The 26,927-nt window shown below is 50.5% G+C and overlaps 1 protein-coding gene across 2 annotated transcripts in view; it reads left to right on the forward strand.

Annotated features, from left to right (window-relative positions):
* The window catches only part of SEC23IP (SEC23 interacting protein), a 47,635-nt gene extending 30,732 nt beyond the window's left edge, over positions 1 to 16,903 (forward strand). The window contains exons 12-19 of one of the 2 annotated variants that reach the window (XM_056120401.1): positions 306 to 401; positions 5,060 to 5,248; positions 6,885 to 7,040; positions 7,804 to 7,906; positions 10,465 to 10,650; positions 12,001 to 12,163; positions 13,006 to 13,102; positions 16,535 to 16,903. In XM_056120401.1, the coding sequence (XP_055976376.1) occupies positions 306 to 401; positions 5,060 to 5,248; positions 6,885 to 7,040; positions 7,804 to 7,906; positions 10,465 to 10,650; positions 12,001 to 12,163; positions 13,006 to 13,087 (975 nt within the window). In that variant the 3' untranslated portion in view covers positions 13,088 to 13,102; positions 16,535 to 16,903. The remainder of the gene's footprint in view (positions 1 to 305; positions 402 to 5,059; positions 5,249 to 6,884; positions 7,041 to 7,803; positions 7,907 to 10,464; positions 10,651 to 12,000; positions 12,164 to 13,005; positions 13,103 to 16,534) is intronic. The other variant, XM_056120402.1, reaches the window with a different exon arrangement.
* The last annotated feature ends 10,024 nt before the right edge of the window (positions 16,904 to 26,927 follow it).

Raw genomic sequence — 26,927 nt, forward strand, 5'->3', positions numbered from 1 at the left:
CCCAGTTTCCCTCTTCCTGCCTCTTGGCAGGCGCTCTCTCTCTCTCTCTCTCTCTCTCTCTCTCTCTCTCTCTTTCTCTTCTTCCCTCCCTCTTTCTCCCTGTCTCCCCCTCTCTCCCTCTTTCCCTCCCATTCTCTCTCTATCTCCCTGTCTCTGTCTCTCTCCCCCCAAGTTGTCATTTAAAAAATGAACTGAACTGCATCTCAGATGGCTTCAGGTGTTGATTTCTTTTATAAATCTTCTCATTTGCCTTCAGTTGCCTTTTCACTGGGCTGACTCGTGCACGTGCTCCTTTTGTCTTAAAGCTCATGTGTACCGTGGATGACCTGAAGGAAATGGGAATACCCCTGGGACCCAGAAAGAAGATCGCTAACTTCGTGAAGCATAAAGCCGCCAAACTGGTAAGGGCCGCTTTCGCTCTAAAACAAGCGCTAAGCTCCTTTTGACCGGCTCCGGACTTATTTGTGTACTTACTTACTTAGGAGGGGTTCTCAGCTCTTCCTTATTGCTCAGGGGTCTGTCCCTGTGCTTGGGGACCACGTGAGAGCGTGCCTGGGCCTCCTGCGTACTCAGCGCATACTCGTTCCTGTGGCAGCTCATTCATTCTGTTCTGGAAGTTTCTGTCTCTCCCCTTGCAGTTAGGCCGGCGAGTTTGCTCTGTCCCCGCGCTGTGGGCACGGGGCTGACAGAAGCACAGGCTTTGGCGTCACCTAGAGCCGGATCTGAATCCCCATGAGGGTGACTGCCCCATGTTTCCCGGGGTGGGAGACTCTCTGGGACAGAGGGCTTTTACTTTCAGAACTGACGTTTGGCGTCTGGAGAGAATGGACAGAACTTACATGTAGCCGACTGCCGTTTGGTTCCTGGCGTTGCATGTGTCATCCCTGAGCGTCAGCATGGGTGGCTCAGGAAATTTGGGGATTTCCTAGTGCAAAAATTTAGGCAAGATTGGATAAATAAATGAGCTGGTCATCCTGATTTCCAGTTTGACTACTAACGATCTACACATTCTTGAACAGTCTGCCTCATTTTTCCCCATCCTTGGATTCCTTTTATTTCTAAAACAGAATCGATTGTATCCTCTTCGCAGGGTTGGAGAGAGGATCAAGTCATGCTTGTAAACCTTAGCACCCTGCCGGGAGCACTCACTTTCTCTCTTCCCCATCCCAGCCATTTGAAGGGCGAAGAAGATGCAAATGCCTCATCAAGACAATCCGGAAAGAAAGTCCCCTGTGTGCCCATTACCCGGGGAGTGGTCCTCAAGCAGGCTGAGTTAGTGCTCTCCCACTGAGCTACATCCCGAGCTTCCAGTTGAATTTTCTTTTTCTCCTTTCTTGGTTCCCCCCCAGCTATGCTGAGGGCTTACTCCTGACTCTGAGCTCAGGAATTACTCCTGGCTGTGCTGAGGGATGTCCTCCACCTCTCCCACTGAATTTCTTAGCAATCATATTAAACAAATTAAAAACAGTTTTTTTGCGGGGGTCACACCTGGCAGTGTCGCGGCCCCAAACACAGTAACAAGTCTCACGAAGGAGACGTTACTGGGCCCGCGCCAGCAAATTGATGAACAACGGGAGGACCGTGATGACCATGACCGTGACCTGGCAATGCACAGGGGTCACTCCTGGCTCATGCACTCAGGAATTACTCTTGGCGGTGCTCGGGGGACCATATGGGATGCTGGGAATCAAACCCAATTCAGCCGCGTGCAAGGCAAATGCCCTACCCGCTGTGCTATCGGGCTCCAGCCCCTAAAAACAAATTTAAATCATATTAAAACAAAGCAAAGTAAGAACTCAAAGCCACTGGCAGGTTGCAGGTGATAGGGGTGGGGCAGGGGGTGATGACTCCAGGAGACCCTTAGGCAGGTTTCTGCTAGAATGTTTGCTGCATTGGCGGTTACTAGAAATCCGAATGGTGCTTGGTCATTAGGAAGGGCCTCAGAGAAAGATGCCAGGGCAGAATCGGAAATGGGAAGGAAGAGTCTTCTCCAGCATTTGAGAGCGTTGATTGATGCTGTCTCAGCCGTCTGGAGCAGTTCAGGAAGAGGCAGAGCTCAGAAAGGGGCCCTGAGCTCTGCCCGTGAGTCTGGGTTCCTTTGCCGGCACATGCAGCAGTGACAGCGCTTCTGCCGCTCAGAGCCCGTCCCCTCGCCGAGCTGCTCGAGGTGTCCAGCGTCGTAGCCGGGGGTCACACCCAGAGCAGGCTCGTGGCCCTGCCTGGGAGCCGTTGTGTCCCCCAGTGAAGCACGAGCATGGGGAAGCAGGGCCCAGGAGGGAGGAGGCGGTTCCCAGGCCCGGGTCCTGCCCTGAGTGTCACTGGAGATGCCCGAGAGCTCCTGAAAACTTCATGGAGAATACCTGGGGATGTTTAGGATTCCTGAATCATGGCACTGAAGGGGGGTTTGGAAAACTTTCCAAATTGACCTTACCCTTTTAGGCCCGCCCAGCAGTGCTTGGGGCCAGTGTCAGCAGTACACAGTCCTGGGGGTGTGTGTCTGACCTAGGGGTCACCAAGGACACCCCAGCTGTGCTTGGGGGTCACCATGGTCGTACCTGGCAGTACGATGGATCCTCTTGGTGCCAGGGCTTGAATTAGGGGCCTGGACCACGCAAGGCGTGGGTTGCCTTGCCCTGGGAGATCTCCCCGACCTCTAAATTGATCCTGTTTTTAAGATTCGAAGGTAATTGCTTTGTGATGATCCATGAAAATTTGCTCAGCTCTGTTGTCATTGATCGCTTTAGGTTAACAGAATCCTCTCAGGTGAATTATAAGATAATGCGGTGTGTCCCATTGATTTATTGTGACCGAAATAACAGGAGTCTATTACTCTTTTATAATGAGATGAAATACTTGTAGCCCCAGCACTCTTTATCCCTTTGTAAATTATCTTAGTGATTTTCTTTCTTCTTCTTTTTTTTTTTTTTGTGGGGTGCGGGGGTCTCACCCAGCAGTGCTTGGGGCTTTCATCTGGCTCTGCTCTCAGGAATTGCTCTTGGTTGTGCTCTGGGTACCATGGAGGATGCTGGGGATCGAACCCGGGAGACAGCTGCTTGTAAGGTTAACGCCCTCCCCGCCGGACTATTGCTCTGGCCCCGTCTTCTTTTGGTCCTTATTTCTGATTTTCATTTGAGAAGGAAAAGGGGTGGTTATTTTGTTCGTTTTGGGACCACACCCAGTGGTGCTCAGGGCTTACTACTCCTGGCTCTGTGCTCAGGGGCCATATGGGATGCCCGGGGAGCAGGCCAGGTCAAGCTGAGCGCCTCCCTGCTGTACTCACTCCGACCCCTAAGGAAAGGAACAGTTCTGACTGTTGGGAATACTGATGGCTGTGTACATGTTGGCTCTCTGTAGGAGTTATTTGAACAAAGCACGTGGCTTCGGGTAATTTTGAATGACTTCAGCTGCTTTCCGCATTTGAGAATGTCAAGTCTGAGTGTGGTGGCAGTTCCTTCTTTGAGAGGAGAGCTGAGGCCTCAGGACGGCTCCTCACTGGGGTTGTGGGTTTGCCCGTGTGCCGCCTGCAGAGGGCAGAGGGAACCGCGTCTTCCCAAATGCAGATCATCTCTCTGCTGCCCGGCAGCTCCCTGCACCAGCACTGCCCAGGGGCCGGCACGAAGGCTCGCATCGGGGTTCAGGCTTTGCAGGCTGCGGCCTCAGGGTTCATCCCTGGAACTGCATAGTCCCCGGAGTGGGTGTGACCTCAAAACTGTACAGGAAGAAGCTGGGGGAATGGACGAACCGGTTGGACTTGTTTCCCAGTCCCCAGAGGTGCTGGGGACCACCAGGGTGTCCCTGGACCCTGTGAGTGCCAGGTCTGTGTCTAGCCCTTTGCGCGCTCCCTGGCGTGCTTTTTTTTGATTACTCTCATCTTCATGAGTTTCTGAAGTCCATGGAAACAGAAACACGCTGTACTCTTGTGTCGGGCCTCTCTCATACAGAATGAGGTTTGTGAGAGTCATCCCATTGTTGAGGCATTTGCATTCTTTTTTATTTCTGAGTAGTTATTTTTTTTTTGGGGGGGGGGTGGTTATACTACGGCGTGTTTCTCCATTCCTCCCAAAACGGCTTTGCAAGAAGCCTGTCAGGGGGTGCAGGTGGATTGGTAGAAACCTGCAGAAGAACTTTCTCCCGGAGTTTTACATCTCTCTTGATGAATTCTAAACCATCTCAAGTATATATAATGATGAAGTTGAAATTTTCCCTTTTGATCGTTGAAGAGTTTAATTGTATAGAAAAGTGAAAGTAGTCTCTGCTAGCTGTATGTTTTGGAAGTTGATATTTTTTGCTTTGTTTTGGGGCCACACCTAGCTGGTGCTCAGGGCTTACTCCTCATTGTGTGCTCAGGGGTCACTCCTGGCAGGCTCTGCGGATCCTATGGGTGCTGGTATAGAACCTGGATCGCTTTGTGGACCACAAAGGCCTTACCCACTAGCCTGTCCCTCTGGTCCTGTTCTGTTTTCTTTTTGCCTCTTAATTTTTTCCTTTCACAATCATAGACATCTTGGTATTTCTTCCCTGGATATTTAGTATGCATTTCTTAAAAGGATATTTTTTTTCTTACCTCTGTATTTTTTGGGGGGGCACACTCAGCAGTGCTCAGGGATCACCCCTGGCTTGGCTTTGGGGACCAAAGGCAGTGCTAGGGTTGGAACCCCGCTAGCCATGCACAGGGCACGGCTCTGTACTATTGCTGTTAACAGTACTGTTACTGTTATCCTCTGTACTGTTGCTCCGGCCACTTTTCTCTTTCTTGGGTCCCCAAAAGAAATACTCAGGAGACCTCAGCCCTTCTCAGCTCAGCTCAGTGCACAGGCCCAAGGGTGCAGTGCAGCTCTGATCCCGGGTCACCCCAGTGGTGCTGGGGGCTCCAGGGCCACACCTGGTGATACTCAGGGGACCACGTGCCCTAACCACTGTGCTGTCCCCTCGCCCTACAAAGGACGGTTTTTCTAATAACTACAAAGCCGTTCCGTGACCTAAAGAGAACGATTCCCTGGTGCTACCTGGAACTGGGGGTTTCCTCGGGGTTGTGACACGAAGTGTTGGGATGTCACAGGAGCAGAGAAAGATGGCTTCGGAGAAGAAGGCTGCAGTGGCCGCCGTGACCCCAGGACCAGAAGGAAATGCCCCGAAAGGTGACGGAGCGGCCCCGGCGCCCGGCGAGGCCAAGAGGAGACTGCCCGTCGGCGTCTGCGTGTCCTCTGCGAACGTCCACTACGAGTCCTTTGAGGTCGGCACCGGGCAGGTACGTCTGCGGCTAGGCCCATCCCTGCTTCTGCTCTCAGGGATCGCTCCTGGGGGTTGGCGTGGGAGCCCCACGGGGTATCCGATACCAAACCCTTGCAAGTGCCCTGCCGATCTTCAGCCCCTGAAGGTCGTGACTTTTGTTGTTGTTGTGAAGCAAATTTTTTTTTTTATTTCTTTGAGGTGTTTTTTTTTTTTTTCCCAGAGAAGGATTGCTAGAACATGTGTAGTTCTAGTTTCAGGGTTTTTTTTTTTCAATTTTTAAAAAAAATTTTATAAAGTAGTTCACAATATTTCATTACATTTAATATTCGAACACCAATGCCACCACCATTGTACCTTCCCGCCACCACATTTCTGATGTTTCCATCCCTGCCCCAAAGCAGAACCGAAATAATATATTTTCTTTTGTTTGTTATGTAAAATCGTTGAAAATGCTACAGAAAAGTTTCCTGAGAGGAAAGAGTGTGGAGGTTGTTGAAGCAAGATTTAAAATATTTTTTTTCTTTTTTTTTTCTTTTTGGGTCACACCCAGCGATGCACAGGGGTTCCTCCTGGCTCTGCGCTCAGGAATTATCCCTGGCGGTGCCCGGGGAACCATACGGGATGCTGGGAATCGAACCTGGGTCAGCCGCGTGCAAGGCAAATGCCCTGCTCACTGTGCTATCGTTCCAGCCCCAATAAATTTTTTTTTTTGAGGAGTGGGGCCTGCAAGGGCCACACCCAACAGTTCTCAGGGGTCACCCCTGCAGAGCTTTGGGGACCGTAGGGAAGCAGAGAAATGTAGAGACAGGCAAGGTAAGTCATGTTCAGGGAGAACACGGGCTTGAGGAGGAAGCCCGAAGATGGCATTTCATTATTTGTTTTTGGGGTCACACCCGATGATGCTTAAGGATTACTCCTGGCTTTGTGCTCAGGAATTAACTTCTGGAGATGCCTGGAGGACCCTATGGGTTGCTGGAGATCAAATCCAGGCCAGCTGTGTGCAAGGCGAGCCCCTATCCCTATGCCGCTGTGCTGTTCTGTCCCTCTGACCCCCTAAAGGTGACAATTTATTTTTTATTAAAATTTAATTTTCTAATTGCTTTATTGCTCTTGGGCCACACCCAGTGCTGCTCAGGGGTCACTCCTGGCTCTGCCTGCACTCAGTAATCATTTCTGGTGGGCTTGGTGGATCATACCGGATGCTGGGGATGGAACAAGTGCCTTACCTGCTGTGCTATCCAGCCCCCTAGAGATGCCTTTTTTCTTTCTTTTCTTTTTGGGTCTCACTCGGCTATGCTCAGGGGTTAATCCTGGCTCTGCACTCAGGAATCATTCCTGGTGGTGTTCGGGGGACCATATGGGATGCTGGGACCCAGACCTGGGTTAGCCGTGTGCAAGGCAAATGCCCTACCTGCTGGACTATCGCTCCGGCCCCTAGAGATGCCATTTTAACCTCTACCTGAAAATGTGAACCGACTTGGACAGATTTACAGTCTCTAGCTGACTTCCTCACCTGACTGGAGAGACGGGGGCAGTGGGAGGTGTGTGTTACCGCCGCCCCGGACCCTCTCTGTGTGGGCAGGGTTCAGATTTGGGATCGGGGAGCCCAGAGTGATCCTTTGTTGCCTCTGTTAACTGTGTTTCAATTCTAGGTTTCTGTTGTTTATAACTCGTTGGATTTTGAGCCAGAGAATTTCTTTGCCTTGGGATCTCCCATTGGTGTGCTTCTCACTGTTCGAGGAGTAGATCGGATTGATGAGAACTACAGGCTACCCACGTGTAAAGGCTTCTTCAATATTTACCACCCAGTGAGTACACTGAGTTTCCTTCCTCGGGGAACCATGCGGTCCTGGGGGCCAGCCCTATGAGCTATCTGCCCATCTTACCTTGCCCTCTTCATCCTGCCAGAGTCTCAGATTGGTTTTTTTTTTTTTTTTTTTTGCTTTTTGGGTCACACCCGGCAATGCACAGGGGTTCCTCTTGGCTCTGCACTCAGGAATTACCCCTGACGGTGCTCAGGGGACCCTATGGGATGCTGGGAATCGAACCCAGGTCGGCTTCATGCAAGGCAAACGCCCTACCCGCTGTGCTATCGCTTTAGCCCCAAGTCTCGGATTCTTAAATGAATTAATTCTGATCTTGGTTTTTGTACAGTTCAGCTCTCTGTCCTTGTAGAGTTTAATATTTTCCATAACTTCTACCGTGAAACCTTTGTTCAAGGAAGTAATTCTGTTCCTTTGCTCACAAAATAAATTTTGGGGGCTTTGGGGATCTTGGGGTCCTATCTGGAGGTGTTTAGGGCTTTCTCCTGCCTGGCTCTTTGATCAGGGGTCATCCTGGTGGAGTTCAGGGATCAAACTGGGGTTGGCCACTTGCCAGGCAAGCACCTTCACCCCCCCCCCCCCCCGACTCCTTTGCAGGCTGATTTTACCACATCTTGAAAGGCATCTTCAAATTACCATTATTTGAAGACATCATGGACAGAAATCCCTCGTTTGTCAGTGACTTGTTTTTTCACTCAGCTAAATAATCAAAAGAGCTCTCAGAACTTTCCGATTCTTTTCTTTGTAGCTTGACCCGGTGGCATATAGATTAGAGCCCATGATTGTTCCCGATTTGGACCTCAAAGCAGTCCTCATTCCACATCACAAAGGCAGAAAAAGACTTCATTTAGGTAAATCGCAAAAATGTGGAAACTTGTTTCCTCCCCGTTGTTTTGTAATCGGTCATTTATAATGTATTATGAAAATGTTTGCAGTAAATACTTTGACAGAATGAGTATTATTTCAAATCCTGCTGTGCTTAGGACTGCTTTATTGCTGAATATTTGTAGGAGTTATAAAGATTTCTTCCTAATGTTGACATAATGCTCAGATAATACTCAAAAGTTGGAAAGGTGTTGAGAAAATGATCTGAAGAGAAAATACAGCGATTCAGGCTCTGACTTATGGTTGACCTGGGTTCGTTCAGTCCTGGCACCCATGTGGGTCCCTGAGTCCACCAGGAGTGAGCCCTGAGCACAGTTGGGCATTGTTCCCCGTCTCCCTCACCCCCCAAAAGAAATCCAACAAAACAACCCCCCCAAAAAAACAGTTTGAAGTAAAAACATTTGAATAAAATTCTCGTGATTTCTTTTAGACAGAAATAAGAAGGAAAGGAGTTTCTCCATTTTTAAATTAGAAGTTTAAATTGTGGTTATGTCAGAAACTCAGATTGCCCAGAAAATCAGATTATAACAGATTGGGAAGACTCGTCTTTTTAGTTTTTAATTTCCTTTTGTGATATTGAAAAGTCAGTTGAGGGTTAGTCACCCTGTGCAGGATTGCTGTCCTGCCGCGCGCAACCTGGCCTTCATTCTCTCAGGCTCCAGGGCCTGGAGTTTGGACCGTACCCAGCAATGCTCAGGGCTGACTCTCGGTTCTGCATTCAGGAATCACTGCTGGTGGAACTCAGGGAGCCTTTGGGGTACCGGGGATTGAACCCAGGTCGGCTGCAAGGCTGCAAGTCCTACCTGCTATACTACTGCTCTGCTCTCTTGAGGGCTTGTTTTTTTTTTTTTTTTATGATTAAAAATACAGATGAGTATGCCCTGGGTATTCATTACTCATTTGGGGAGTTGTGGTAAACTGAGGCCACGCTGGCAGTGCTCATGGTTCTCTCTGCTCAGGAGTGATCCTTGGTAGTGCTTGGGGGGCCATAGGCGGAGTCAGAGTTTTGAACCAAGTTTGGCTGCCCGCAAACCCATTACCTTACGTCTCCAACCATAAAGCAGTTCATGATGTGAACCTGCTTACGGCATTTGCTGGGGGGGAGGGGGTTTGTAGTGTAGGGATTGAACTGGGGCTGTCAGTATGCAGGGCAAATGCCTCACTCCCTCCTTTCCCCCCTCCCCACCTCACCAGTCCCCAAGATTCCTTTTTTACAAAGGGAACGGGGACCAGGGAGCTGGCTCAGACTGCGCTCTGGTCTGCGTCCTGGATGGATTCCGTTTCCTGCGTCTCATGGGCCTCTGAACGCCACTGTTTGTTATCCTGTACCTTGCACCAAAAGGAGAATAATAAGACTCTTCAGAATATTTTATTTTTTTCATTTTTTCATTTCATCATCCTGTTATTCGTCGATTGCCTCGAGCAGGCCCCAGTAACGTCTCCTTCATCCTAGCCCTGAGATTATATTCAAGGCTCTTTAGGAGAATGAGACCCATCATTGTTACTGGTATTTGGCATATTGGGTACGCCACGGGGAGTTTGCCAGACTCTGCCCTGTGGGCAGGCTACATTTGATAGCCTGCAAGTTTGTCCAAAGTAGGAATGAGATAATAAGATGTCATATTTTATTATTTTTATTTTTTTATTTTTGGTACCACACTCAGCAGTTCTCAGGGGTTACTCCTGACTCTGCACTTAGCAATCACTCCTGGCGGTGCTCAGGGGGCCTTCTGGGGTGCTTGGGATTGAATCTGGGTCGGTCAAGTGCAAGGCAAATGTTCTACCCCGCTGTATTATCACTCTGCCCAGACTCAAAATATTTTAATTGTTAAGGATTTTGGCTGAGAAACTCGCATGCATTTAACATTTAGGGGAGGAGAAAGAGTTCTTACCTGTCTGAGAAATGTTCAACTTCTCTTTTAATTTTCATGGTGCAGGGCTTTTTTTTCCACACGAATAACTTAAATTTTATTATTATTTTTTATTATTTTTTTTTATTATAGGACAAACTGGCAGGCTATCGAATGTAACCTGCCCACACGGCAGAGTCTGGCAAACTCCCCGTCGCGTACCCAGTATGCCAGATACCAGTAACAATGATGGGTCTCATTCTCCTAACTCTGAAAGAGCCTTGAACATGGCACTTTTCTAAAAATCTCAGGGCTAGGACGAAGGAGACGTTACTGGGGCCTGCTTGAGGCATGGTCGTGACCGTGATTATAGGACTATAATTTACCAAGGTGCTCATAATACAGTTGCTTCAGGCGTTAAATGTCCCAAGACCAGTCAGCGTGCCCTTCCCTCCACCAATGCCATATTTGCCCACCCATCACCCCAGTTTGCCCCTTTGCAGACACAAGGTACTTCATATCGTACATACTGTACAATGGTGAATGGAGACTTGGATCAATAAGAGCCATTTTGTGATGGTGGTTGTGTCTTGCGATGATATTACTAAAGTCACTGCCTGAGGATCTACTGTGCTGTCCACAGCTAATAACTTGATGTGTTTTGATCTCTCTAGAGTTGAAAGAAAGCCTCTCTCGTATGGGTTCTGATCTGAAGCAGGGTTTTATTAGCTCTCTGAAAAGCGCTTGGCAGACGTTGAACGAGTTTGCGCGTGCCCATACCTCTTCAGCTCAGCTGCAGGAAGAACTGGAGAAGGTGGCCAATCAGATCAAAGAGGAAGAAGAGAAGCAAGTAGTTGAAGGTAAATCTTGACACTTGAGACGTTTTCCAGGACGGATACAGACTGTGATCATCACATTTACTATTTTTATGACTATGTTTTTGTTTGTTTTTGCTTTTGGGCCACTCAGGGCTTACTCCTGGCTGTGTCCAGGCGGTGGGGCTTGGGCACTTGCCAGGGATCAAATGCAAGGCCAGCACCTACCTGCTGTAACACTGCTCCAGCTGCTGTCGAGATTCCTGAGGCAAGAGTGGAACATCTGGGGCTGGAGCGATAGCATAATGGGTAGGGCGTTTGCCTTGCACGCAGCCAATCCGGGTTCGATTCCCAGCATCCCATATGGTCCCCCAAGCATCGCTGGGTATGACCCAAAAAGCAAAAACAACAACAACAACAAAAAAAGAGAATGAACCACCTGAAACCTAATGAGAATTAGGTTTGTATTGAGGCAATTTAAAGTTTCACTCTCGCTGTCATCTTCTGGGTGACCCTCTGTAGTGTGTTGCTAGAGACGTGCCGAGCCGTGCTGTTGGACCCCCCGCTGGCACTGCTCCCGGTCCCTCTGGGTGAGACTGCCCTGTCCATACGGGGGTTCTCATCTGAGGCGAGAGAGCTTCGGAGACAGACATGGCTGCAGAGGCCAAGGACGGTGCCCAAGGGGGCGCCGCCCCCTGTAATCTGTGATCACTGCTCCTCCTTTACGAGCGTTCTGTTCCCCTTGCTAGGAGGTCATGTTAGTCGGATTCCCTGTCACCCTGTGTCTCCCCCCTTGAGTGCTGCCATGGCTCACCAACTCCCTGGGGATACTCACAATTTCCCGGGATAAACTTCTCCTTGTGTTACGCCCCCTGCACTGTTTCCCGGTCTGTCCCTGCCCCCTTCTCTGGCGGTCGCTCTCCCCTCTACTTGGTCTCTGGATTGGGAATAAAGGTTGTTGCTTATCACCTAGTAATCAGTCTGCAACCTGTTCCTTGTCTATCAACCGGGGAGCATCTCTTGGCCCTGAACGCACCAGGGAGCCCCGTCACTGCGAGATGGTGACCCGCCTCCGACACCAGGCCAGGTCATCATGCAGTGATGCTGTGATGATTTCCTGTCTCCGCTGTTATCGTGCTTTCTGCTATGCTGTCTCCTCCTCTTTCTCCCAAACTCCTTCAGCTCGTGGCGTTCTCTCCTATCCCTTAGGTGACCAGCCCCCTACCCCCCCCCCCCCCCCCCCCCCCCCCCCGGTTCTCTGGAGTGGCGGGCAGTGAGCCCGGGAGCTTTGGGCTGCTATAGTCACACAGTGTCCTCACCGGACCCAGGCAGTCGGCTGACGGCAGGGGGAGAGGGAAGGGACTGACTTTGATGTGGCAATGGCTTCAATTCCAGCGGAGAAGATTGTCGACAGTCCAGACTCACCCAAGGACGAGGACTACTTGGGGAAGGTCGGGATGCTCAACGGCGGCCGCCGCATTGACTATGTGCTCCAGGAGAAGCCCATCGAGAGCTTCAACGAGTATCTCTTCGCGCTTCAGAGTCACCTGTGCTACTGGTGAGCGTTTCTCCTCCCCGACGCTCCTGGGCACAGAGAGGGACGCGAGCCCTAGTGAGGTTCTTGCTTGGCTTAGCCTTGATGTGTCCATTGGAGCTTCCCGATAGCCCAAATCCGTTTCCCCTTTCGGGTTAGTTACCCACAAGATGGCAGTGTGTCACCGGTGTGGAGCCCAGCCTTCAGTCCATGGGCTCAGTGATGGATTTGGGAAGCCCATCTGTTGCAGAGGACGGGGACGAAGGAAGGGAAGGGAATAGGAAAAGCTGATTGGGATGTGCTCCCGGACGAACTCTCTGAACCACGGGTGAGGCTGGGGTCGAGCCGCGCCCTGGGAAAGAGGAAGGGGGCTCCTTAAGTTGTCTTGGGCGGGAAAAGGGAACCAGGACTAGTGGAACCGGTGTCCTTGGTCTGGCTCCGTTATCTGTCGGGGGTCGATGGTGAGGAAGCGGGGAATGCGGCCTGGTGGCTTCCCGGTGCCACGTGAGCCATAAGTCCTGTCCTCCGTGCTGGGGACAGGGTGGTTCCTGATTCTAGGAATGTTGCTGGTCGCCATTTGGTCCTAGTTGCCATTTTGCCTGAGCAAACGTCACACTGAGTTGTGGAGGGATGCTGTGGGCAGGGGGTGCCCTGCACTCTGACACGCTCTACTTCCTGCGTCCGTCTCTCCCCAAGGAGAATCCCAGACCAGCACCTGCCCAGGACAGCTCTCGGATTCCATTCCCTGCATCTTCACAGACTGTTTAGGAAGAGTAGGATGGAACAGAAGCTGCGTTTCCCCCCTTGACACAGAGATGTTGAATTTCTTGCAGCCCCAGGGGTAAATGTTCTTTTCTCTGTCACAGGGAATCTGAAGATACTGCCTTGTTATTACTGAAGGAAATTTACCGAACAATGAACATCAGCCCAGAGCAGCCCCAGCACTGAGTGGCGGCCCCCACCGTGAGTTACTGTGTCGTTGTGGTGTATGTTTCCCGTGACTGTGTGTCCGTCATTCTGAACCTGGCAGTCTGCCGTCTTCGCTCTTTGGTTTTTGGCTCGCACCAGATACTGCTTGGGGACTGCTCCTGGTTATCCTCCAGCTGGTAGCTGGGAATGGTCCCTGCTACCTGCTAGGCTCTGGGGCTGGGGCTCAAACCCGGGGCTCTTGCAGACGGGGTACGCACATAGCCACTGAGCAGTTTTTCTGCTCTTGCCATCAGTTTTACGGGGCTGTATTATCTTTCTCTCCTGTTCCTGTGATTCTGCTTTAAGAATGCAGAACAGACATTAAGGAAGGGACTCACGTTTCTAACTTGTTAACCATCTTCTGGGCCTTAAAAAAATTAGGAAGAACGTTTATTTATATTTTGGGGCCACACCTACTGGTGCTCAGGGCTTACTCCTGGCTCTGTGCTCGGGGATCATGTAGGGTACCGGGGAGTGAACCCTGGTTGACCGTGTGCAGAGCAGGCGCTCCTCCGCCTGCTGCCGTCTCTCCCCAGCTCTGTGTCTTCTGGCATGTTCAGTTTCTCTTAAAAACAATTCCCAGGAATAGGAGTTAGGGGCTCCTTTGGTGGTAGTTTGCGGTGCCCGACTCCCGCCGCTGCCCTAAACAGATCGCGGTTTAGCTGTGCTTGGCAGGAGCGTAACTGGCCCCCACGGGAGCGTGACAGGCCTCCCCATGGGAGCATCTCTTTCACATGTCCCTGTGGCTGAGAGTCTCGGGGTGACGCCTGTTATCCCCACCTCTCTCTCTATCCCAGGCGAAAAAACGCAGACCAGGATGATCTGCTCCTTTTCCTTGGGAAAGAGCCTTGTCCAAAATTTTGCCCACCTCCTGACTATGCCTATGTTGTTATGTCCCAAGTCATCTCCCACCCCTGAAACTGCGTAGTGAAAAATGATTTTCTTATAGCGCTAAGTTTATTACGGTACCGTGACTTCCTAGTGTAAACATCAGTGTTTCCGGTCTGTAATGATGCTGCCCCACCCCTGCCAGCCGAGTCCTGCATCGCCCGGCGTCCCCGCGTGTCCTCGTCAGCCCTCCCCGCGACCCCGCTAGCACACTCGGCTCTCAGGGTCTGTCATCACTGGCCAGTGTTTATTCCCGCCTGCTTTTTTGCTTGCTTGCTTCCTTTCTTTTTTTAATTGAATCACCATGATTTGCAAAGTTACTAAGATATTGGTAGTTGAGTTTCAGGCATACGGTATTCCAGTATCAGTCCCTTCACCAATGCCCACTATCCTGCACCAGTGTCCCCTTTTTTGTCCCTGCGACCCCCCTCCCAAGTCCCTACTGTCACCTCCTCTGTTGTTCTTGTGCCCCTTTCCGTAACTTCTCACCCTACTTCTGCCCATGACCAAGCTCACCACCGGGACCAGGTCTTCTGCTCTTCGTTTCTGCTGCATTGAGCTTTTGATGTTCCTGTACAAGATTTCTTTCTATCCCACATACGAGGGGGAACATTCTGAGTCTGTTCCTCTCCCTCTGATTTTACTCCACACAGTACTTTCTGAATTCATCCACGTTGTAGCAAATTGTGTGACTTGATCTTTTCTTAAGGCTGCGTATATGTGCAATAGTTTCTTTATCCAGTCATCTGTTTGTGGGCGTTTGGGCTGTTCCTATGTTTTTTGGCTGTTGTACACAGAGCTGCGGTGAACATAGACTTACAGGCAACTTTTCTGATTTGTGCTTTTGGGCCCTTGGTCCATCTTCCTAGGAGTTGAACCGCTGGGTCACGTGGAAATCCAGTTAATTTTTTATTAAAGCACTGTGATATAGAAAGTAAATCGTAGTTGAGTCTTAGACACACAGTGTTGCAGCACTATGCCCTTCCGCTTTAAAAGCGGCATTCTGTGCCAGAGAGCTGGTCCTCTGGGGCCTGGCTGACCCAGGTTCAGTTCCCAAAACCCTCTGTGACCCCCCTGAACCCCAACAGAAATGATCCCTGAGTGCAGAGTGAGGAGTAGTCCTGGTGTGGTCTAACAAAATAGTATTCTAAGTATCCCTGTTCTTTTTTTTTTTGGGTCACACCCGGTGATGCTCAGGGGTTACTCCTGGCTCTGCCCTCAGGAGTTATTCCTGGCAGTGCTGGGAATCAAACCCGGGTTGCCCGCGTGCAAGGCAAACGCCCTACCTGCTATGCTATCTCTCCAGCCCCAGTATCTCCGTTCTTTACTGATGGAATGACGAGAGGAGGAAGTGAAAACTCTGGGATGCGTGAGCCGATCTAAAGATTCAAAGTCCCCTTTTTTTCAATTGTGAATTAGTCATTTAGTTCAGATTGGGTTTGGACAGTCTCTGGGGAAAAGCATGAGTGTTTCCTGAATCCACAGCACTGCTGAGCGCCAGCCTCTCTGCCTTGGTTAGCAGCGAGGGGGTCGCTTCCTGACCTCGGGAACGAACGTGTTGCCCTTCCACTGCAAAAACTCACATGCTGTGTCCCCGACCCCATGCAGGCTTATGGGGCAGTGAGAAGCTTCCACTTGAGCGCCATCAGAAACCTCAGAGAATCCAGGAAAGCCCAACCCCCGACATCTCCAGTGACATCCCATCCTCCTCTAGGAGCGCCCCCCTGTTGCCCCTGTCCACGGAGCCGTGGCACGTGCTCACGGCCAGTACAGTCAGTGAGCTCAGCTGAGCAGATTCAGTGCATGGACCATGTGGACGTGGCACCCAGCAGTGAGGGGCAGGGGTGCGCTGCAGATGGGGGCACGGGGGTTTCCTCCCCACCCGTGCTGTCCTGGAGATCTGCAAACTGCGTGTCCTCCTGACCTGTGTCGTGAGGGTTCCCTTTCAGTCCTTTTTCACCCTCAAGAAGTAATGGTGCGTCTTACAGTTGGTGAGGTCTTAGATTCAATAAATAGTGGGGGTTAAGAGCTGTAGGACCCTTGCCCTAATTCCCTGCTTCTGCGCTTTGTTTTTGGACCATACCCAGGTGCTCAGGGCCCACTTCTGGTGGAGCTTCGGGGATCAGACAGGGTGCCAGGAATCGAACCGCTGTCTGCTGCATGCAAAGCAAGTGCCTTCTCCACCGTACTGTCTCTCCAGCCCCTTTTGTTCTCTCTGATGGGGTCTCCTCGGTAGTGTTCAGGGGCTACTCGGTGATACGGAACCGAGTGCTGCTTGGCCCAGCAGTGCTGGGGTCCCCAGCCCACCCTGGTGGTGTTTGGGGGCGGAGGGAGTGAATCAGAGTTGCTGGGAATTGAATCCAGGTCACCACTGACTGTGCCTCCTTGGAGCTGTTCTGTTCTCAAAAACCAAAAAGCCCCGAATCAGTGGGATCCACAGTAGAGTATTCTTTCACTGCAGTGTGTGGTCTTCATCCTAGCATGTGTGGGAAGCTGAGAGGAGAGCCTGGCTTTCACTCAGTCTCCTTATCCTTCCAGAAAGTCCCAGACGACAGCACAATTCTGAGAAGATCCTCCCAGACGTCCCCAGTGCGCTCTGTGGCAGGGAGCAGGGCTGGCTTCCCGGCTAGCTGCTGGCCTGCGTTCCCTGCTGGGGGCATTCCTCAGACACCAGCGCACAGAGCCACGACAAGGAGACAGTGGAGAGCAATCACTACCACATTCGGACAGTCTAGATGAGAAAACGTAATTCTGAAAATGATGAAATGAACAATTCCTTGGATGACTTTAGTTCTTCAGTTGTCAAAGTAACATGGAATATCAATGAATACTTGTAGCATGCAAATGGTTGTTACTGTTTCTTAAAAGCTCTTGCTGATGGGCTATTAAACTTGCATATATTTTTTATTAATGTAGTATGTTCTTTTATTCAAGTGTGGTCTTCTGGCTAGATTGTTTTTTTGTTTTTATTTTGTTTTGGGACCATACCTGGCCCATGCTCAGAGGTTATTCCGTGCTCTGTGCTCAGGAATTATTCCTGGCAGAGCTCAGGGACCATATGGGGTCCTGGGGATTGAACCTGGGTTGGCCACGTGCAAGGTCAACACTACCTGCTGTCCTTGTCGCTCTGGCCCCTGGTTTTTGTAAACATGTCTGTTCTACGTTCAATGTGAATCGTTGCTCTGCTGCTACGGTGTGGGACATTTGTATGTGTTCGGAGGAGACCCGGATGGTCGCTTGAAGAGGTGGGATGTGAGCTTAGAGGACATCATCAGGCTACTGCTGAGAGCACCTACCGGGAGGAGGCGGGATGCTCCCCACTCCAGAGAGCCTGGGAGCCCTCCTGGCCTGAAGGGGTGAGCGGAAGAGGAGGGCAGCAAGAGCTTCCTCATTGCCGCTGGAGGCAGCCGTGACGGTCCACGCAGACGCTCACTTAACTACGAGAACCAAAGTTGAGATCTTTGTTCATTTTTTTGCTCTGTATTGTTTTTACTTATACCAAAGTGTTTTGAAAGTATGAGCCACATGCTTGTAGACTATAAATCTATTTCATGGACAGACTGTTGTGTAAAATTTCACTTTTGTCTTACTCTACCTTCAAATGATCTAAATATTTTCCTAATGCTGAGGAGAATACCGATTTCTTTCTTTTGTTATGCAGTAGAAACATTTTGCACATTTTGTACATAGTTCTCATGGAACAGAATTTTTAGGAAAAAAAAAAAACCAGGATATGCCTTTTCTTGTGTATCCTAATCAGTGTGAATAAACAGTAATATCCATGCACTTTTGTAAGCAGCAAACTCCTGCGTGGCTTGTGTTCAAAAGTATTTCAGTGATCTGTGTGGGCTTACCTTTGTTGTGACTCTTGCAATTCTCTAGTTAATCGTGGTGACAGTAGCGTTGCTCCTGGCACTAGCGTGAGGACCACCGGGCATTGGAGGTCCGCTCCCGGCTGGCAGCTGAGGACACCACCCTCCCCGCCTCTCCCAGCCTGCGGGGCCCAGACCAGGCGGTGCTTTCTTTGACTCCTCTCGCCTTCTCCTGCGTTCCCTACACCCGGATGGTCGCTCTTCTTTCTACTTCCTTCCCTAGACTGCCAGCTAAAGAAAAATGAGAACTATCTATTTATGTCTATTTTAATAAAATCCAACTTGGATCTTTTTTTTTCAATTTATAACTGGATTATTGTCTGGATTATTCCCCCTGCGTTTTCTGCGTGTTCATTTGGGGCCAGTGTCCACAGAGGATCTGAGGACCCGTGGGGGTATGTGATGGACAGCCCCAGAGGGACCTAGTTTTCAAGTCCCAGCAAACTCTTTTGGGCTCGGGGCTGGAGCCATAGCACAGCGGGTAGGGCGTTTGCCTTGCATGTCGCGAGCAGCATCCCATATGGTTCCTTGAGCACCACCAGGGGGTAATTCCTGAGTGCAGAACCAGGAGTAAAGTAACCCCTGTGCATCACTGGGTGTGACCCAAAAAGCAAAAAAAAACAAAAAAAAAAACCAAAAAAAACCCACTACTGGGCTCTGGCTCGGCTTCAACTGATGCCCGGGGTGCTGGCCCGGATGCTGTACCTTCACCAGCCACGGTTTGCTCTTCCCAGAACTGCTCATGGGCTCCAGTCCTAGCTGCACTCTTGGGCTGCCCGTGGTTTTGCTACTTGGATAATAGCACTTCCGGTTTGGATAACAGTGCTTCCGGTTGGATAATGGTACTTCTAGAGGTGGAGCATCCTCATCCTCCTCTTTCACCACCTAAATTCTGTCCTCTTTTCTCCCTGATAAAAACTGGAGCGATAGCACAGCGGGTAGGGCATTTGCCTTGCACGTGGTTGACCCGGCCGACCAGGGTTCGATTCCTCTGCCCCTCTCGGAGAATCCGGCCAGCTACCGAGAGTATCTTGCCCGCATGGCAAAAGCCTGGCAAGCTACCCCTGATGTATTCGATATGCCAAACACAGTAACAACAAGTCTCACAATGAAGACGTTACTGGGCCCGCTCGAGCAAATCAATGAACAATGGGAGAACAGTGCTACAGTCTTTCTCCCTGATACTTGGAATTTTCCTTATTAAAACACCTTTTGGGCCAGGGAGCTCACCAACAAGACTTAAGTGCTTGGTCTAAAGGCCCGACGCCCCGAGTTGGATTCCCAGCCCCTTCTCGTCACCCCACTTTCCCCTCAACAGTACGAGGGGTAGCCCTGGTGGACTCTAAGCACTACAGCCCTGGCAGGCCCACCTGTGAGTGGGCCCCAGAACTCCTGAACACTCTGGAAGCATCCCCTTCCTCCTCCCCAGAAAACCTCCCTATCGTAGATTTCCAATTTAGTCATGCAGAGGAATTTGGAAAAAACCTTGTTGTTAACCCTGGTGAGGAAATGAAGTCTCTTTCCCTCCTCGTCAAGCGAAGCTGGTCTAGACAGTGGACTTTGGGATAGAGAGTTTGTTCAGAATATGCACTTGCATGGGATTTTCAAGGACATTCAGGAGACAGTGGAAATGTGGATTCACCCTGGGTGGCAATGATGTGCTTGCGGCAGGTGCTGCCGTTTCCAGCTCCTACTCGGCAGGGGTTGGGAGGGAACCTCTGACCCATGGGCCTTGTAAAGCTATGACATCGCCACAGGATTTGGCCCCGGTACTGGGTGGGACAGACAGATGTCCGTGCTTCTCATTGGAGTCTGCCTATATTGTGTGGCCTGCATTGATCTAAATATCCAGATGGCCTTGGGCAGAAACCAGGGTCCCCACCCTGTACTAATGAGCAGGAGGTGGGGAGTGGGAAGGGGTGGGGTGGCCGGAAGGACACTGGGGACGATGGTGGTGGAAAATGCACTGGTGGAGGATTGGGTGCTCGAGCATTGTATGACTGAAAGGTAATCATGCAAGTTTGTAACTTTCACAGTGATAAAATAAAACTTATTAAAAAAAATAATAGCAGAGTCGCCTGCCCCCGTGCCTGGCTGTCCTCACCAGGGCCCCTTGGAGCGGAGCGGGTTGAGTTTTCCTCCCCGCCCCAACCAGGGCTCCGGCAGCCGAAGACCTCCAGAACCAGCCACCACCATGCTGAGACCACTCTCCGCACACATGAAGGTACTGGCAGAGGAACAAAGGCACGCGGATCCCGGGGCTGAGATCTCCAAGCCTACTCGGATCGGGGCTGAGCATCCTCCACCCAGATCCTCCAAATTCCAGTAGGCGGGGGTCAAACCCATCAACTGGCCCCCTGGCGCCTGTGTTATCCCATCAACGGGATTATAAAACCCAGCTCCCAGAAGCGCGCGGCTGCAAATGCGGCCGCGCAGCATCTTATCATCTCATTCCTACTTTGGACAAACTGGCAGGCTACCGAATGTAACCTGCCCACCCGGCAGAGTCTGGCAAACTCCCGGTGGTGTACCCAATATGCCAAATACCAGTAACAGTGAAGGGTCTCATTCTCCTAACTCTGAAAGAGCCCTGAATATGGCACTTTTTAAAAAAAATCTCAGGGCTAGGACGAAGGAGACGTTACTAGGGCCTGCTCGAGGCAATCGACGAATAACAGGATGGTTGGGATTGTTGTGATTGAAAAAAAAAATAAAGAGCAGCTTTGAAAAGACTTGATTATGGAAGTTTGCACCTAAATACAGTGTCTGATGCCTGACATCTCCTTGTCCCAGTATTGTGTTGGACTTCTCAGGCGGGTAACCTGAAGACCAGTACGTAGTGGCCAAGTGAGAAGAGGGAGGGAACAGTCCATTGGAGACCCGTGGAAGGACTCGAGTGGGGGAAGCCCCGGCCACAGGTATGAAATCCCATTGTTGAGTGGGAAATGCAGAAAGAGCTGTCTAGGGTATTGAGTAGGATTTTCCTTATTATTATTTTTCTTCTGGTTTTGATTTTTGGGCGACACCCGGCAGTGCTCAGGGACACTCCTGGCTCAGTGCTAGGGGAGCATTTATATTGGGGATCGCCTTGGGGATTCCTCCAGCCCTCTGAGCCATTTCCCGGGTCACCTTACACCTCTTTGAAAGAAAACATTTCCAGTGCTGCTTTGTCTTTTTGTAGCCACGGAAGAGCATTCTCATTGCACGAGCACAGTTGGGAACATTGCACAAGTGCTTGCTATGGACTAAGACGAAGCCCTTCGCTGTGTCCCTTGAGATCCCCACTCTAGCTCTTTCTGCCATGCATTAGTCTGGCTTTCCAGGTATATCAGCCTGAGCTGAAAAGTTGTTTATCTTTTTTTTTTTTTTTTTTTTTTTTTTGCTTTTGGGCTCCATGGTGCTAGGGGCCCATTCCTGGCTCTCCCTTCCCCCCAATAAAAACCTTTTAAAGTCTACTTTTTTGTAAATAAACCCATTGTTTGTTTGTTTTGGGGCCAAACCCGGCAATGCTCAGAGCTTACTTTTGGCTCTGCACCCAGGAACTACTGGCGGTGCTCAGGAGGCCATATGGGTTGCTGGGGATCAAACCTGGCTTGGCTGCATGCAACGCCGGCACCCTACTCCAGATGCTACCTGGACCCCTAAGGGCAACCTTTGAGAGGAAAAAAAAAACCTTTTAGCTGTGGGTTGTTTTGCTGTTGTTCAGCTGAGGGAATGAATGAAGTTCAAACTGAGATGGCAATTTGAGTTCAAAGGAACAGGAATGTTGGTAGAATTAATGTTGCAAAAAAGTATTATTTTTTGCTTTTTGGGGTCACACCCAGCAATGCTCAGGGGTTACTCCTGACTCTGCACTCAGGAATTACTCCTGGTGCTAGTTGGGGGACCATATGGGATGCTGGGAATTGAACCCGGGTCGCAGTGTGCAAGGCAAACGCCCTACCCACTGTGCTATGACTCCAGCCCCTCTTTTTTTCCTTTTAGGGTAATTTCCATCCAGGGGTCTTCACACAGGAAAGTCCAGGCGGGTCTTGGGGCTGAGAACAGCCTTTCCGCTGTCGCCTGAGAGGGGGCTTGTCAAACCCACAGAGAGATTCATTTTCTCTGCAACCAGCAGTGGGTTTGAGTGAGGTTAGTGACAGGAAAGCCCGGGGCATGTCACATGCTCCTTGGGTCAGTCAAGATTAACGTTCCCCGGGACCTGTGTATTTTGTGAGTCACCACAACTCACACTGACTGGATTCCTGACCGTTTCCGTTAGCCACTGGGCTTCTGATGGTACCATTTTCAGGAAAGATGAAGAAATCGCTCCTGCTGGGCTGTTTTTGCTGGAAGTACTCTTTATTTGTGCTTTGACGTGGGTGTAAACCCCTCCTGTGAATGGACCAGAGTGATCTAAAGAGGCCGTGGGGGGTGACCTGTCGTTGGCACTGAGAAAGGAGCCACTGTGTGTCCTTCACAAGGGCGGTGTTTGTGTGTTCCTCTGGCGGGGGCACTTAGTGGGTTTCCTTGTCCCCCGGGTGCTTCCTCCTGGCTTCAGGCCCGTGACTGTCCCTGACCCGCCAGCTCCCACGCGCCTGTGCCCATCGGGCTTGTGTGGCTCAGCCCTGCTCCCTGTTCTCCTTCGCAGCCACTCCCATGTCTGCCTCCTCCTCCTCCTCCTCTAGGTCATTCCAGCCCTGGGCCTGTCTGGTGAAGCCAGTCTGGGGCTCCTGTTTTCTGCAGAAACCTGCCCTGTCACCCAGACTCTGCGTTGGGCTTAACTTCCTGCTCATCCTTCCACTGTGCGCTTCGGAGACTTACTGAAAAAAAAAAAGCAGGTTCCTTGGGGGAAATGACACGGGCTCTGCCCTCAGAGGGCATGAAAGAAAGGCAAACCCAGCACGCACCAAAACCCAGTTCTCTATCCTGCTTTTTGTCCTGATGCTGTCGCTGGCTCTTCCCGGCACCTGACCCCCAAACAGTGCAGGAACCTTTGAGTTCTTCACAATCCTCCTATCCCACAGGCCATGTGTTTGCTAAGAGCGTTTAGAGATGTTTTCCTTTTCTGCTCCCCAGGGCTCTTCGGAGTCTCACACGGAACATCTGTAAAGCAGATCTACTGATGCACCCACCTTCCTTCCTTCCTTCCTTCCTTCCTTCCTTCCTTCCTTCCTTCCTTCCTTCCTCCCTCCCTCCCTCCCTCCCTTCTTTCTCTCTCTCTCTTTCTTTCTTTCTTTCTTTCTTTCTTTCTTTCTTTCTTTCTTTCTTTCTCTTTATTTACTTCTTTCCCTTTTTATTTTGGTGTGGGGAGAGAGTTGCCTCTTATCCTTTAGACCAAACACCTTTCATCTCGGTGCTCAAGGCCTCCTGCTGGCTTGTACTGTGGAGGTGAACTATACATACAGGCCATTGCCTAATTTCTTTAAAAATTCATTTTCTAGTAGCACCTTCCCTTGGCCAGCAAAATTTCAGAACCGTCTTCCGTCATCCCTACACACCTCCAGCCCCCTGCTGAGGTGCATCTGGCGTCTGAATCAGGACAGTTTGTCTGTGTCAGGCCAGATGTGATTATGTCCTGCCATTATCACTCTCTACTGCCTGTGCCCTGGGGGCTTTCATTCCCAATAAAATGGCAATATTTTGTTAGCTGGAGATGATAGTTAACCTCTACTGCTGTCAAATACAATGAAGTCTGAATGGGTGATGCTGAGTCCCAGGAAGATTCCCCGGGAAGGTGTGTGCTAGGATGGAGATTTTTTTTTTCCTTTTTGGGTCACACCCGGCAATGCACAGGAGTTCCTCCTGGCTCTGCGCTCAGGAATTACCCCTGGCGGTGCTCAGGGGACCCTATGGGATGCTGGGAATCAAACCTGGGTTGGCCGCGTGCAAGGCATACGCCCTACCTGCTGTGCTGTTACTCCAGCCCCGGATGGAGATTTTGGAATCCTGGCATCTTTGGGGCCGGCCTGGGCTGCTTTTATGCCCAGAACAGCCTGAGCACCGGCTGGATTCGACAGGGCCAGCTCTGTGCCTGCTCTCTGATCCCCAGAGAAGAACCTTAGTCTGTTCCTGGGCCTATTTTGAATTCTGAGAGACTTTCTGGAACTGTGATTGGTGCAGGGAGCTGGAACCCCTGGATGTGGTTGGATCAGCACAGTGATAATTCCAACATGCACATGTATCACATTTCATTTGTATCTCTAGAACAAAGCTTCCTCCCTGCTATGGAAGAAATCAACTCAAAGATTTTTCCTCCCCCTTTTATCAGGGTGGTATGTAGGCAGTACACCTACCGACTGCCCCCGGCACCGTGTAATCCCATGAATGGCCAAGACCCAGAGACTATAAAACCCTGTTTCCAGAAGAGAACAGCGCAGAGTCTCCTGCCTCCGTGCCTGGCTGTCCTCACTGGGGCCCCTTGGAGGAGGGTGGGTTGAGTTTCCCTCCCCACCCCGAGCAGAGCTTCGGCAACTGAAGACCTCCGGTTCCAGCCACAGTCATGCTTATTATCTAGGTCTTACTCTGGAGAACCTAGCAGGCTACCAAAAGTATCCTGCCCACATGGCAGAGTCTGGAAAACTTTCCGTGGTGTATTCAATATGCCAAAACCCAGTAACAATGATGGGTCTCATTCTCCTGACCCTGAAAGAGCCTCAAAGGTGACATTTTTAATAATCTCAGGGCTAGGATGAAGGAGACGTTACTGGCACCTGCTCGAGGCAATTGATGACCAACAGGATGACAGTGATATACTGATTTATCAGGGTATGTGTCCCGAGTGTGGACCGGGGGGCAATACTCAGCCCAGTCGTGTGGACCTGACAGCTCAGTGCCCCAGACTTGTGATGTGGTGATGTTTGGAGGTCCACCAGGGCTGGGCCCAGAAGTGTCATGTGATGCTGGGAGTAGGAACTTGGGGTCTCACACATGCAAGGCATGCCGGATGAGCTTTCAACATCTTCCAAACTATGAAAATGGTACAGACAGTTCACTATGAAAGGCTGTTGCATTTGAAATAAACTGTTCGTCTTCATGACTCATTTCTTTACTAATTTTTCTTTACTTTTTTTTTTTTTATTTTTTCTTTTTGGGTCACACCCGGCGATGCACAGGGGTTACTCCTGGCTCATGCACTCAGGAATTACTCCTGGCAGTGCTCAGGGGACCCTATGGGATGCTGGGCATCGAACCCCGGTTGGCCGTGTGCAAGGCAAACACCCTACCTGCTGTGCTATCACTCCAACTCCCCCTTTACTTCTTTTTAGGCCACACCTGGCATGCTCAGGGGTTACTCCTGGTTCTGCACTCAGAAGTTACTCCTGGCGGACTCTGGGGACCGTATGGGATGCTGGGAATTGAACCCGGCGTTGGCTGCGTGCAAGGCACATGCCCTCCTGGCTGTCCTATTGCTCCAGCCCCTTGAGTAGTTTTCCACTGCAATATGGAGCTCGCCTTCTCCATCCACTCACCTGTCGTTGGCGCTGATCACTGTAACAGAGTTCAGTGTAGCAGTGCCACGTTAGGTCTGGTTCCCTGGGGCCTCATTGTTATAAACTCGGAAGAATACTCAGTTCCCAGTACTCCGTGTCCCTGAGATTCCCCATTAAAGAACTGGGGGGGGGGGGAATGGGGGTGTCAGGTGATGAGAGATGGCCAAGGCTCCGAACAGAACTCCTCTTGGTTCAAATCCTTGTTTCCTACTTAGCACATAATCTCACTTCTTCAGTTTCCCAAAAATGTAGCAGTGATGCTTTTAGGGTAGTTATGAGATTTCAATGAGCGTGGGCATGGAAAGGTTTGGCTTACAGAAAACAGTGCGTGGATGGGGTTTATTTTTAAATCCTTGACCCATTTCTGCCATTTGATCAGCAACCGCTTAGTTCTTCCTTAATCATAGCTGCGGCTTCTTCAAACGCCCGGTGCCTGGTTTGTCCCGGTGGGAGCCGGGCACGAAGGCCAAGGAGCTGGTGTACATTTCAGATCAGAGGAAAGCGCGTGGAAGTTAATCTCTTTAAGTACGTACAAGAGCTGGTGAACTCACTCTTCAGAGGAAGGAGTGAGTCTTCAACTTGGAAAAGTTTCCTACAAGTCGGAGAAAATAGACTTGATTGGATCAAAGAAATCATCTGAATTGGCTAAAGGATTTGTTTTTCACTGTAACTGCCGCGACCCCATTTACATTGGGTACCCCTCCCCCTCCATCCCAACCCTCCCCCCCCCCCCTTTTTTTTCTTTTGGGTCACACCTGGTGATGCTCCTGGTTACTCCTGGTTCATGCACTCAGGAACTACTCCTGGCTGTGCTTAGGGGACCATATGGGATGCTGGGGATTGAACCAGGGTTGGGCCGCGTGCAAGGCAAACGCCCTACCCGCTGTGCTATCACTCCAGCCCCCACATTGGTTGCTTTCTACCTCTCAAAATCCACGTGACTCCAACGTATCATTTTGTTTTATATTTATTTTTTAATTTATTTAGCTTTTTGGGTCACACCCAGCGATGCACAGGGGTTATTCCTGACTCTGCACTCAGGAATTACTCCTGGCAGTGCTCGGAGAACCATATGGGATGCTGGGAATTGAACCCCGGTCGGCTATGTGCAAGGCAAACGCCCTTTGCTGTACTATGGCTCCAGCCCCTGTTTATTTATTTTTTAAGCTACATCCAGCGATGCTTAGGGGTGTCTTTTTTTTTAAATTGAATCACCGTGAGATACAGTTACAAAGCTTTCATGATTGAGTTTCAGTCATACAGTGATCGAACACCCATCTCTCCACCGCCAGTGTCCCCAGTATCCCTCCCCCTCCATCCCAACCCTCCCCCTGCCTCTATGGCAGACAATTTCCTCAGGGAAATTGACTCTGCACTCAGGAATCACTCCTGGCATGCTCCAAGGACCATATGGGATATCAGGAACTGAACCTGGGTTGGCTGCATGCAAGGCAAGCACCTACCCATGGTGCTATAGTTCTGGGCCCCAAGGTACCAATTTCTTGATCAGAAAATTCAGTATTTTGTTTGCTAGTTTGTTTCGAGGCCACACTTAGTGGTTCTCAGGGCTTACTTCTGGCTCTGTGG

The sequence above is a fragment of the Sorex fumeus genome, unplaced genomic scaffold (assembly GCF_029834395.1).
Source record: "Sorex fumeus unplaced genomic scaffold, SorFum_2.1 ptg000043l, whole genome shotgun sequence".
In the NCBI taxonomy this organism is placed as follows: Eukaryota; Metazoa; Chordata; class Mammalia; order Eulipotyphla; family Soricidae; genus Sorex; species Sorex fumeus.